This window comes from Cydia strobilella, chromosome Z, assembly GCF_947568885.1.
Source record: "Cydia strobilella chromosome Z, ilCydStro3.1, whole genome shotgun sequence".
NCBI lineage: Eukaryota > Metazoa > Arthropoda > Insecta > Lepidoptera > Tortricidae > Cydia > Cydia strobilella.
In genome coordinates this window covers 540,846-555,787 of record NC_086068.1, presented here as the reverse complement: position 1 = coordinate 555,787, position 14,942 = coordinate 540,846, and the positions used below count along the sequence as shown (strand labels likewise).

At 35.6% G+C, this 14,942-nt stretch overlaps 1 protein-coding gene across 2 annotated transcripts in view; it reads right to left on the bottom strand.

The window, feature by feature from the left end:
* LOC134754558 (protein apterous-like) overlaps nt 1–11,099 on the bottom strand; it is a 130,831-nt gene extending 119,732 nt beyond the window's left edge. For both annotated transcript variants that reach the window (XM_063690870.1, XM_063690871.1), the window contains exon 1: nt 10,972–11,099. In XM_063690870.1, coding sequence (XP_063546940.1) covers nt 10,972–11,007 — 36 coding nt within the window. In that variant the 5' untranslated portion in view covers nt 11,008–11,099. The remainder of the gene's footprint in view (nt 1–10,971) is intronic.
* Nucleotides 11,100–14,942: the final 3,843 nt, after the last annotated feature.

Genomic DNA, 14,942 nt, shown 5'->3' with positions numbered 1-14,942 from the left:
ATAAGTACAAGAGGCGGACTTAATGCCTCATGGCATTCTCCACCGTAACCATAGGGCCAAACAGAAAAATGTCAAGGTGGTCGCAGTGAGAAGCGTTTAAAAGCAATAAAGTAATACAATACCTATACCTTATCTAGATATTTGAATATATATAAATATAGTGAATGTATACATATATAAGTATATAGATATATAAATATATATATACAGGTGCATGTGCTTAAAGGATGACTCACGTTAGACCGGGCCGTGTCCGGGCCGGAGCTTCCGGCGCTTACTTTTCTATGACATGCCAGGTGATCACGTGATGTTTTCCATAGAAAACGAAGCTCCGGAAGCTCCGGCCCGGACACGGCCCGGTCTAACGTGAGTCATCCCTAAGGGTGACTAATATAATAATTCCTACTAGACTTGTTCTAGCAGGACTAGCAAGAGTAGCAGGTGCTTATGAGGTAAGGGTTTGAACTTGTTTGCCTCTCAAATGTTTCGTATTGTAGATGGCGGTAGGTAAGTGACAGTACCTTAGGCGTTTAAAATGCGATATGTTTTGAGTGATGTATCAGTGGACACGCTTTTTTTGCCTATTTATTTAGTAATACGTTTTGGATGCCTAAAATATTAGTTATCATATAAAATACGACTTTATGCCTCTATTGTTCATTTAAAAGAAATAAAAAAGTCTAATTTTATAATCAATCAATCAATTAATCAATCAATATCATTTATTTGCAAGAATACTTAATTTTAGTTACAGGATGTGGATAAAAATGTGGAAATGTGGAGTTTTTGTTTTTATTTCAAATTATTTATTGTTATAAGTTATAACTTAATTATATACAAATTATAAGTTAGTACAAGTTATAATCGAGTTTCAATTTGTGATAGTTTTTTAAACCCTATTTCTCAATTGTACGATACTTGTGTTTATAAAGGTAGGTAAGGAAGGAAACGTAGTCGTAGTCTAACGTCAAATAGAAATATCTTATTGAAAAATTCCCCTATCCCTTTATTATAAATAGAGAAGTTAAATGACAGATTAAAATTTATTTATTTAAGAAACAAACAGTCTTCTATAGTTATACATAGCACTGGAAATTTTCTTAAAGCTAGACTTACAGTTTCCTTTATGAAAATATTTTAACATCATGTTTAATAAAGTTTCTACAGAGTTAAATAAACGATCAATAGCTAATTTTGATACTTGGAGTGCATTTATGAATAACACCATAAAGGATGACTCACGTTAGACCGGGCCGTGTCCGGACCGGAGCTTCCGGCGCTTACTTTTCTATGACATGACAGGTTATCACGTGATGCCTTCCATAGAAAACGAAGCGCCGGAAGCTCGTTTTCTATGGAAAGCATCACGTGATCATCGGACCGGGACGTGTCCGGGCCGGAGCTTCCGGCGCTTCGTTTTCTATGGAAGGCACTCCGTGATCATCTGTCATGTCATAGAAAAGTAAGCGCCGGAAGCTCCGGCCCGGACACGGCCCGGTCTAACGTGAGTCATCCTTAAATGAATTACCTTTCTATTACTATTAATATAAAGCGGAGACACTTTCCATATAGATATTCGTACATTCACCCGCCTGTTGAAATTTTTATTTTTTACACTCGCATAATTAACCCGGTAAGTAAAGCCTGACCAGGAATAATTGTCAAGAGGGCGCTGTTATTTTCATGTATAGGGTGACAGTTCAGTATAGTATGAAAATATTAGTTCCAGTGAAATTCCGCAACATGGCGCGTGAATCGTGATCATATATTCCTGGTCAGAGATATATTCAACTTAATACGTTCGTTGTTTAATTAATATTCAATTATATATTTACATATATGAGTATGCCTGTTGTTTCATAATAAATACATTTTGTTATATGTATAGTTGTATTTACATTAGGTACAACAGAATTTTTACAGGAATGCTTTCTGTTACCGACGGGATATTAAACTTAATACGTTCGTTGTTTAATTAATATTCAATTATATATTTACATATATGAGTATGCCTGTTGTTTCATCATAAATACATTTTGTTATATGTATAGTTGTATTTACATTAGGTACAACAGAATTTTTACAGGAATGCTTTCTGTTACCGACGGAATATTCAACTTAATACGTTCGTTGTTTAATTAATATTCAATTATATATTTACATATATGAGTATGCCTGTTGTTTCATCATAAATACATTTTATTATATGTATAGTTGTATTTACATTAGGTACAACAGAATTTTTACAGGAATGCTTTCTGTTACCGACGGAATATTCAACTTAATACGTTCGTTGTTTAATTAATATTCAATTATATATTTACATATATGAGTATGCCTGTTGTTTCATCATAAATACATTTTGTTATATGTATAGTTGTATTTACATTAGGTACAACAGAATTCTTACAGGAATGCTTTCTGTTACCGACGGAATATTCAACTTAATACGTTCGTTGTTTAATTAATATTCAATTATATATTTACATATATGAGTATGCCTGTTGTTTCATCATAAATACATTTTGTTATATGTATAGTTGTATTTACATTAGGTACAACAGAATTTTTACAGGAATGCTTTCTGTTACCGACGGGATATTCAACTTAATACGTTAGTTGTTTAATTAATATTCAATTATATATTTACATATATGAGTATGCCTGTTGTTTCATCATAAATACATTTTGTTATATGTATAGTTGTATTTACATTAGGTACAACAGAATTTTTACAGGAATGCTTTCTGTTACCGACGGAATATTCAACTTAATACGTTCGTTGTTTAATTAATATTCAATTATATATTTACATATATGAGTATGCCTGTTGTTTCATCATAAATACATTTTGTTATATGTATAGTTGTATTTACATTAGGTACAACAGAATTTTTACAGGAATGCTTTCTGTTACCGACGGGAGCGCCGGCGGCCGGCGGCCGGCGGGCGGCGGGCGGCGGCGTAGTGTCTGCCCTCAGAGCATTTTATGTAGATGTATTTTTATATGTCTTTATGTTTATGTAAATAGATAATAGGAACAAAAAGTATTTTAAACAACACTTATACAATGTGTGGCCTGTAATAGGAGCAAAAAATTAAACTGTAGGCTGTACTCCTCATACCGACCAAAAAATAACTTGTGTTTTGATTTTTAATACACTTTAAAGTTTTTTCCAAGACGCAATGTATTGCGAATTTTGTTATGTTTAAGGTGTGACAGGCAACGTCAATCACAATGATAATGGCGTACATTGAAGATAATATTTATTTTGTATGAAAAATAAGAAGTTTAAAGTCTTCATTATTTTTAAAAGTCGCTGAACAAATGTTGGTCAGTTTGAGTATAGCCTACAGATAATTTTTGCTCCTATTACAGGCCACACATTGAAGATACATCCCAGGCCAAAAGTATGGAAACTAGCTTGTATTTCAATAGAAAAGTGTGATCTTTCAAACGATGGATTTCATACAACTCATTGACAATTTGGTAAAAATAATAATAGAACATTTTAAAAGTAAATTACTCTGGCTGTGATAGTTGCCAATTCATTTTGTCATGTAATTAAAGGGTAGGTATAATTATGTAACTTTTTCCTACTTTTTTTTAGCTTTTTGACAATATTTTAGGATGTTTTGATATTAAGCGTGTATTTTTAATCTTTTGGGTTTCCCTACTGTAAGTCTTAGTTTACAAATATATACAACAAAGATAGAAACATGAGATATTAAAGAAAACAACGTTGTTTCCATACTTTTGGAATGGGGTGTATATAAAAACGAAATATAAAATACTTCCCGCTACCCGAATGAAACCTAGAATGCTGGCGGCGTTGACCCTTAGCACCGCCAGACTTTCTTTGTGCGAAGGAGCCTGCCCTGTGTTATAATGGTTATGAAAGAAAGACGAACTGCATTATATAATTTATTCTAATTAAATATTTGTGGAGCACAATCCAGACACAGATAACACTAAATGTCAAACTAGTGATGTTATTACCAACCTAACACCCTATAGTGGTGTAGTCTTCCTTTATGAATGAGGGCTATCGTTTTTGTGCTCACCAGTTGGCGCCACTGTAGATGTAGGTCCAGAAAAACAGATCTCAAAATTCTTCTATGCTTTTTTTTATAAAATCAACACGTTCTAATATACACAAAGGTATTTTAACGTCTAATTGTGTCATTTTTTCAACCTGTATATTTTAGTTGGCTCTTTTTAGGGTTCCGTACCCAAAGGGTAAAAACGGGACCCTATTACTAAGACTCCGCTGTCCGTCCGTCTGTCCGTCTGTCTGTCTGTCACCAGGCTGTATCTCACGAACCGTGATAGCTAGACAGTTGAAATTTTCACAGATGATGTATTTCTGTTGCCGCTATAACAACAAATACTAAAAACAGAATAATATAAATATTTAAATGGGGCTCCCATACAACAAACGTGATTTTTTGCTGTTTTTTCCGTAATGGTACGCAACCCTTCGTGCGCGACTCCGACTCGCACTTGGCCGGTCTTTTTTAAACCACTAACATTTATTGACCTATATCTATTGTTTACCATGATTAATCGATGGACAAAGATTTACCACAATTATTAATAAAACCTTGAAACCCCCCAAACTTCTATGCATTTGACATTTTGAAAGACCTCCATCTACACTAGCGCCCCTAGCGGCGAAATTAAACGCGGTAGCCCTCATTGTTTTGTGTTGTTCGAGAAAATAGATACGTAAACAAATAATTTGTCTTAAATCTCATTGTATTGGCAAACCTATTACCTACCTTTTAGTATTTGTTGTTATAAATAATTAAAAAAAAAAAAAACGCTGGCTGGCTAAACATGTGATACTGCTTATAATGATTATGTGAACTTAAAATTACCATGTTTAAGCAAATAAATAATTATCTTATCTTATCTTATCTTATCTTATCTTATAGCGGCAACAGGAATACATCATCTGTGAAAATTTCAACTGTCTAGCTATCACGGTTCATGAGAAGCCTGGTGACAGACAGACGGACAGCGGAGTCTTAGTAATAGGGTCCCGTTTTTACCCTTTGGGTACGGAACCCTAATAATACATACTGCTGACCGTATTCGACCACTAATTTAGCTAATTTGATGTTATAAACATTTTAGCACTAAAAGGAATAAAGGGTTAATTTGAAATGTTTATTAAACTTTATTAGCACTCCCCGAACATTAAACGAATTAAACGTTGGATTTAGCTGCAGGTATAAAGGCACTTGCTGCTTAAATAACTCGTTTTTTACAAGCTTTTATTTAACTTGCAATGTACCTATGAAAGTATGTAACATGTTTGTAAGGGTCAAATCTTGCAAGTTAAATTTAACCCACTTCCCGGTTTCCGATGAAGCTGAAAATTTGCATACATATGTAAATCGGGTGACAATGCAATATTATGGTACCATCGAGCTGGTCTGATGATGGAGACAGGAGGTGGCCATAGGAACTCTGTGATAAAACAACGCAACCTAATTGTGTTTGGGGTTTTTAGAATTGTTTCAATGAGAATTAGTTGCCTGTGGAAAAAAAGTACAAAAGTAAAAGATTGTAGCAAAAATGAAATTTTTGCCAAAAACTTATACTATACCAAAGATAGATATAACTCCGTAATAGATGGATACAGTCTAAGGAAAAAACGTGCCTCGAAAATCAAGAAAATTTGATTCTCGTTCAGAGAGCTACTAGTTTTGGCCTACAGTCGTATAGATGGCGTTGACGGTTTCGTTTGTTATTTAACAATTTTAACGCATATCAGTGAAAGAACATGGGTCAAAATCATCAAAATAATTAATGCAAATAAAAAAAATCATTTATCTATATTTAAATACATTTTATCGTATTTTTACAAATCTTCAATTTTAGTTTTAAAGTGTGTCGACAGATGGCAGTGAATTTACTGGGGTTACAAAATTTACTATGACAGTACCGCTCTAGTACTATACATAGGTAGTTGGTGGTTTTACATTATGACATTTATGACATTGTCTCATATCGCGCCTATATTCTCTCAACCTGCTAAACCTTCATGTAAAATTATTATTCCGAGATAATCATAATCATAATCATACTTTATTGCGACCATGGTTTTAAAGGTTATACAAAATTTAAAAAACAGTTTCACATGGGCCCTGTTAGGGCAAAGCAAGGATGTATGTACATATTTACACTAGAACATTATATTATCACGCAAAATTCTTAAAAATGTCATAATAAAATTAAAAATCGTAAAAACATTTAAAAAAATAGATAGGTTATTAACAGCCGAGTGCTGTCCTTACACGAGAATAGTGATGATTGATAACATTGGCAGACGCCGTGATAACTGATGAAACCTCGACCCGCGCCCCCGGTCCGCGTATCTAGCTGACCCACATTCATACCTGACCGTCTGTGCCCATATGAAGCTTAACCAATCTTTTTTTTTATACTACAAGCATGCGGCCCGCCTGATATTAAGTAGTCTCCATAGCCTATGTACGTCTGCAACTCCAGAGGAGTTACATGCGCGTTGCCGACCCTAACACTCCTCTCCCTCGAGCTCTGGCAACCTTACTCACCGGCAGGAACACAACACTATTAGTAGGGTCTAGTGTTATTTGGCTGCGGTTTTCTGTAAGGTGGAGGTACCTCCCCAGTTGGGCTCTGCTCTAGATCTGGAATGACATCCGCTGTCCTGTGCCCTACCACACAAAGCGAGATGTCATTCACAGTGCCCATACCTCTCTTTTGGACGTAGTTTAAGGACATACCCGGGTCCTTTTGGACGTAGTTTAAGGACATACCCGGTCCGGTCTCTAAGTACTGCCACTACTATTACTCTGCTACACACTCGCCACACGCATCATGTTACCAGTGGGCAGGGTGAGGACTCATATTATTGAGGGGGTCCGTGTCTCAAACGAATTTCACCAAAACATTTTCATGTAAAATATTGCCAAGACGAAACCATAAGGCTCACACTGTCAAAAAGTTGATCTCTTATAGAGCCAAGCTTCTCTACAAGCCCTATAATAACTTCACAAACTACTCTTTAGCCAAAATGAACTTGGCAGTTTCGCTACCGTCACATGGACGTAAGGTGAAAAATGGATTCACTATTCATTATTTTTTATTATACAATAGTTACTGGTAAATATCAAATGATATCTCGTACATACGCTCCGAAAAAGTGCCGTCCGAACCCGCGACCTCCGGATTGAAAGTCGCACTACTCGCACGCTCTTAAAATAAATACAATACAATACATTTTATTATACCAAAGATAGATATAACTCCGTAATAGATGGATACAGTCTAAGAAAAAAACGTGCCTCGAAAATCAAGAAAATTTGATTCTCGTTCAGAGGGCGCTACTAGCTTTGGCCTGCTGTCGTATAGATGGCGTTGACGGTTTCGTTTGTTATTTAACAATTTTAACGCATATCAGTGAAAGAACATGGGTCAAAATCATAAAAATAATTTATGCAAATAAATAAAATCATTTACCCATATTTAAATACATTTTATCGTATTTTTTTAGTTTTAAAGTGTGTCGACAGATGACAGTGAATTTACTGGGGTTACAAAATTTACTATGACAGTACCGCAGCGCTCTAGTGTAAGTTACTCTATGATTATATGATATATATTCACCCAAGCATATATTGAGAGGCGTAGGTAACTATGTAGGTACTAGGTATAAAACTACGTTCAAGTTGATGTTTTGCCGCCGACGGGAAGCTGCGAGAGCGGGTTCGTATTTGTACCTACCGAGTGCTGACCCGGCGGAGGGCGGAGGGTAAAATAAAGGTATCCACTTATAAAGTATTGCTACATACAGGATATAGCTACATTTTTACTACGTACGAATTTATTTACTATCTTCAGTTTTGAATTGCATTAAAATACGTTAAAAGTATGTAATTATAGCCGAATTTCTAAGATATTGCGCCTAAAGATTTTTGACACGTAATTATTTTTGTGAATTGGCTAATTGATCACATACATTTCAGGGTTGTTCTTTTAATTACTATATTTATGTTGTAGGTACAGCGCTTACAGGTACAGCGGTAAAGCTTGTAAAAAGTCCACTATTGACATCATATCCCGAGAATTTTGTTTATCTGGTATAATCCAAACGCAAGTTATGAGGGCTCAAAAAAGCGATGCGCTTCGCTTTGCTCGTCTTGGCAGGGCACTACCGTGCCCTCAGATGTCACTAGCACAATAAACTATATTGAATAAATATAATTTAATGTAAGATTGTAATTGTAAACAGCGTGGTAAAAGAAATCATAAATGATAGTTACTAGCAATATAATTACCCAGTATCATATGAATAGGTGTATATTAAATGTATTACCTACGTTAACAATCACCTATTTTATTTAAGAACTGGTTCGTTTCGAAACAATTCGACATGACTTTTTCATTGAGGTGCTAATTAATTTTTAAAAGAGAAACAAGTGGAGAGGTAATCGTGTTATATAATTAATATAATTTTTAACTACATAATATCCTGCGTATTTAGTATGCATGATGTATTTACTAAAGATTGTGTTACTGTAAAAAAACCGGCCAAGTGCGAGTCGGACTCGCGCACGAAGGGTTCCGTGCCATTACGCAAAAAAACGACAAAAAAATCACGTTTGTTGTATGGGAGCCGCCCTTAAATATTCATTTTATTCTGTTTTTAGTTTTGACGACCGGTCTGGCCTAGTGGGTAGTGACCCTGCCTGTGAAGCCGATGGTCCTGGGTTCGAATCCCGGTAAGGGCATTTATTTGTGTGATGAGCACAGATATTTGCTCCTGAGTCATGGGTGTTTTCTATGTATTTAAGTATTTATATATTATATATATCGTCGTCTGAGTACCCATAACACAAGCCTCCTTGGGCTTACCGTGGGACTTAGTCAATCTGTGTAAGAATGTCCTATAATATTTATTATTATTTATTTATTTATTTATTTAGTATTTGTTGTTATAGCGGCAACAGAAATACACCATCTGTGAAAATTTCAACTGTCTAGATATCACGGTTCATGAGATACAGCCTGTGGTGACAGACGGACAGACGGACAGCGGAGTATTAGTAATAGGGTCCCGTTTTTACCCTTTGGGTACGGAACCCTAAAAATACCTACTGTTGAAAAATGTTTCTCAGTTTTCACGCCACAAATCAATATGTACCTACCTACCTACATTGAAACAGTTTATTTACGAAATAATAGCACAGCTCTAACTTTACTAAATTAATGATCAAAAATTTTCATTACTGAGCATGCTTAGATTATAAAATTATTGTAAGAAAATACCAGTACCGATTTAAATAAGTACCTGAATCGAGGCTCTCTCAAAATAACTGTTAGCATAAACGTAAACATTTTCTGTACCTGCTTATTAAACCGTTATTTTTAAACTCACTACGCAAATGCCAATAAAATCTTAGTACCCACATGTATCATTCTGAAAGAAAGGGGCCCACTGACTATCAGTCCGCCGGACGATATCGGCCTGTCGGTTAGAACAAAAATTTGACAGTTCCGAACAACTGACAGGCCGATATCGTCCGGCGGACTGATAGTCAGTGGGCCCCTTAACAGAGACAAGAGGCACCTGTATTATCTAAATTCGCTAACGCATTTTGTAGTAACAGCACAAGTTTTTTTGTACATTTTTATATATACATATGTAAACATACGTATTATACTGCTGCACATAGCTGATACATAAATATGATACCGATATTAACGTGTGAACATGCGTGCATTGTCAAACTTGTAACGCATTTGCAGTTTCTGGTCGAATATTCTAAAATTATTTTCATATTAGATAAAAGGTGTAGGCATATAAAAGTTTTTATAATATGACTGTTTAAGTCACAAACTAGGTTAAAAACATCTATATTAATAGAAAATATTAGTGGTTACCTACTCACGGGTATAAAAAATGGCCAAGTCAAGCGGGACACGTGAAACCACACAAATAACTTTGTAAATTTCAATGTCGTTTCTGTGTTGTAGCGTCTCTATGATTTATTGCCTAGATATATCCCTGTATTTTGGGCATACGCATTCGCTTAAAATTCCTTTACGTATTAAAAAACCTAGATTTGAACGCGACTTTTCCTGGTGCAGCTTTTGTTGCACATTCAAAAGGTGCTTTTGTTTTATTAGTTATTTACGATACAAGTGCGGAAAAGAGGAAATTCGAAACGAGTGGCGATAAATTAAAACACGACCGCAGGGAGTGTTAAATCGACACGAATTAAAAAATAAACATGTTATAATACTTATAATGACGAAGAGGTAAGTAATAAAATATGAAATATGCATATTTTTCGTATTCTTACATTAACAGTAGGTTTTATGTTGATTACGACGTTTAAAGGAAACTAATATTAACACTCAATCAATAAGTAGTCATGAATTGGAACAAGTAAAAATTTAAAAATATTGGAAAAGTAAAAAGCACTAGTTCGCGAAAACCAACTTTCCGCACGCTAAACAGCCACGAAAAGTAGCACTTTTTGAGCAACTGTATTAAAAAGTATACGTATTACTTGCAGTGCAGTGAACTCGAATCTAAATATATTTCTCGTAGGTACCTCGAATCAATTTTTTTTAGGATTCTGATGGTTTTTCTGAGCATAATACTGTAACTTTATTTTCACGATTTCCATTTTCTATCAAAAATTATGGAATGAAAAACTTGAAAGCACAAAGCAAAGCTTGAAAGGAAAAGATCTCACTAAAATATTTATTTTATTCTGTTTTTAGTATTTGTTGTTATAGCGGCAACAGAAATACATCTGTGAAAATTTCAACTGTTTAGCTATCACGGATTAATAGATACAGCCTGGTGACAGACAGACGGACAGCGGAGTCTTAGTAATAGGGTCCCGTTTTTACCCTTTGAGTACGGAACCCTAAAAAAGGTCCAAATATTCAGGTCCACGGCTTACCCAGTGCATCGCTCCCCTGTCCTCGTAAACTCCCATCTGGGGTTCAATTTTTCCGTTGAGTATTGTTAGAAGGCTGGGCTTGGCCCCACTGGCACTCACTCACTCACTCGCGTGCGCTCGCGGCGCGCTCGCCGGCGGACTGGCGGCGGCGGCCCGGCGCCTACGGCCGTGGGCGGGGCTCCCGGGGCGCCGCCTCGAGGGCCCCCCCACTCGACCAGAAGAAAATTCATTTTTCCAACGATTTGGGGTGCCGGGAATATGGAATTCACTGTGGCCGACTAGCTGTTTGCCCGTGACTTTGCTCATAGATAATTTATAAGTAATTTAAATCATCCGTGGAACGAATGATTGTGATTCAATTATAGTAAAAAAAACGCAAGAAAAACCAACTTTCCTCTCTTGTTGCACAAATAACTATATCCGTTCTTATAACTTATTAAGAACGGTTTTTCAACATTAAAAAATAAACGTGTTATAATACTTATAATGATGAAGAGGTTCCGTACCCAAAGGGTAAAAACGGGACCCTATTACTAAGACTCCGCTGTCCGTCTGTCTGTCACCAAGCTGTATCTCATAATCCGTGATAGCTAGACAGTTGAAATTTTCACAGATGATGTATTTCTGTTGCCGCTATAACAACAAATACTAAAAACAGAATAAAATAAATATTTAAGTGAGATCTTTTCCTTTCAAGTTTTGCTTTGTGCTTTCAAGTTTTTCATTCCATATTTTTTGAAAGAAAATGGAAATCGTGAAAATAAAGTTACAGTATTATGCTCAGAAAAACCATCAGAATTCTAAAAAAAATTGATTCGAGGTACCTACGAGAAATATATTTAGATTCGAGTTCACTGCACTGCAAGTAATATACTTTTTAATACAGTTGCTCAAAAAGTACTACTTTTCGTGGTTGTTTAGCGTGCGGAAAGTTGAATTTCGCGAACTAGTGCTTTTTACTTTTCCAATTTTTTAAATTTTTACTTGTTCCAATTCATGACTACTTATTGATGAGTGTTAATATTAGTCTCCTTTAAACGTCGTAATCAACATAAAAACCTGTTAATGTAAGAATACGAAAAATATGCATATTTCATATTTTATTTATAATGTTGAAAAACCGTTCTTAATAAGTTATAAGAACGGATATAGTTATTTGTGCAACAAGAGAGGAAAGTTGGTTTTTCTTGCGAGTGTTTTTTTTACTATAATTAAATCACGAGCAAAGCGAGTGATTCTATAAGTTAGAATCTTGAGAGTAGCGAGGGACTCAAAAACACGAAATGTAAAATAACTGCTCTCGTGTTGCACATGCACACATAATTTTTTACCTCAGTAGTGAGAACATATTAAAGGTTAAAATGTATTTCGAATTACACAGAAAAATACAGAAAAAAAATTGTAATAAAAGTATGAAGTGGCAGTTCATGGCCTTCAGTAAATTAAAAAGCTACTTTGTTTCACTCCCTGAAGTGAGGAAAGTCGCGCTGTCGTCACTCCCTGGAGTGAGGAAATTCGCACTTTCCTCACTCTAGGGAGTGACGAAAGTAGGCTTGTTCGAGCTGCTGAGGTGAAAAATAAAAACCTTCATTATCCTATTTCTTATTTCAGAACAGTTAGGATTATTACGAAATGTTTATCACATAATGCTTTTGAAAGGATACTCAACCTACACACCTGTAATAATGTTGCCCTTCAAGGAATTGTAGGGGTCGCAAGCTGTTTTTTTAGGGTTCCGTACCCAAAGGGTAAAAACGGGACCCTATTACTAATAACTTCACTGTCTGTCTGTCTGTCCGTCTGTAAACAGGCTGTATCTCATGAACCGTGAAAGCTAGACAGTTGAAATTTTCACAGATGATGTATTTCTGTTGCCGCTATAACAACAAATACTAAAAACAGAATTTTTGCGTAATGTTACGGAACCCTTCGTGCGCGAGTTCGACTCGCACTTGGCCGGTTTTTTATTTATTTATGTAGGTATAGTTAGTAGGTATTCGTTTGAGGGGATTTGGTTTCTATTTAGACATTCATGTTGGTACGAAGTGTTGGTAGGTACAGTCGAAGGCAAAAATATCGATACAGACAAATGGCTCAAAAATATGTGAACACGACTTTATTGTCTAAGGTGTAAGAGCGTACACATATTTGAAACTTTGGGAATGTATATATATTTATGCCCTTGACTCTACATACGTGGTACAACTAAAAACTACAGTGACATTTCTATAGGTAGTAATATTCGCACTAAGTACCTAATCTTTGTAATTTTTTGATAGAAGCTTTTACACTGACTGCATTTTCTTTTAACAGGCAACTAACAGTCAACTAACGGTCGGGTTGAGCTGGAGCGAGGCCAGAAGGGTCGCTGAAGATAGGAAGGAGTGGCGCGAGCTTGTGAAGGCCCTTAGCACCTCTGGGGTGCCATAGGACAACAACAAAAAACAACAAAAAAACAGTCATAAAGACAATTCTAAAAAACCCAAACACAATTGGGGCATTATCTATGAAAAGGGACCTTATCATCGATGGCGCTTACGCCGCACTGCAGCGTCGCGCGGCATCGTATTTATATCGGAGCATCGTTAATAATGGCGTAAGCGCCATCGACAATAAGGACCCTTTTTATAGAAAATAACACAATTAGGTTGCGTTGTTTTATTAGAGTTCCTATAGCCACCTTCTGTGTCCATCATCAGATCAGCCAAAGATAGATATAACTCCGTAATAGATGGATACAGTCTAAGGAAAAAACGTGCCTCGAAAATCAAGAAAATTTGATTCGCGTTCAGAGGGCGCTACTAGCTTTGGCTTACTGTCGTATAGATGGCGTTGACGGTTTCGTTTGTTATTTAACAATTTTAACGCATATCAGTGAAAGAACATGGGTCAAAATCATAAAAATAATTAATGCAAATAAATAAATCATTTATCCATATTTAAATACATTTTATCGTATTTTTATAAATATTTATTTTTAGTTTTAAAGTGTGTCGACAGATGGCAGTGAATTTACTGGGGTTACAAAATTTACTATCACAGTACCGCTCTAGTATAAGTTACTCTATGGTCATAGTAAATTTTGTAACCCCCAGTAAATTCACTGCCATCTGTCGACACACTTTAAAACTAAAAATGAAGATTTATAAAAATACGTTAAATCGTATTTAAATATGGATAAATTATTTTTTTATTTGCATTGATTATTTTTATATGATTTTGACCCATGTTCTTTCACTGATATGCGGTAAAATTGTTAAATAAAAACGAAACTGTCAACGCCATCTATACGACAGTAGGCCAAAGCTAGTAGCGCCCTCCGACCGAGAATCAAATTTTCTTGATTTTCGAGGCACGTTTTTTCCTTAGACTGTATCCATCTATTACGGAGTTATATCTATCTTTGCTCATAAGCATGTAAATTTTGTAACCCCAGTAAATTCACTGCCATCTGTCGACACACTTTAAAACTAAAAATAAATATTTATAAAAATACGATAAAATGTATTTAAATATGGATTAATGATTTTTTTATTTGCATTAATTATTTTTATATGATTTTGACCCATGTCTTTCACTGGTATGCGTTAAAATTATAAATAACAAACATGCTCATAAGTAAGGTCTGCAGGACAACTAGCGCCATCTGTCGGGCACGCGTTTCATCAAGTCGAGGCTGACGCGGCCGCTGCCACTTCGCGTTCACTTGACGCACTACATCAATACACAAGTACACAGTCAACACGTAGATGGCGCTACACAGTCGTATTAGCGACCATTTTATGATGATGCCAGCATAGTTTGTATTTTTAAATGCGAGTGCGAAAAGTGCGAGTCGGACTCGCGCACGAAGGGTTCCGTAGCATTATGGAAAAAACAGCAAAAAAATCACGTTTGTTGTATGGGAGCCCCATTTAAATATTTATATTATTCTGTTTTTAGTATTTGTTGTTATAGCGGCAACAGAAATA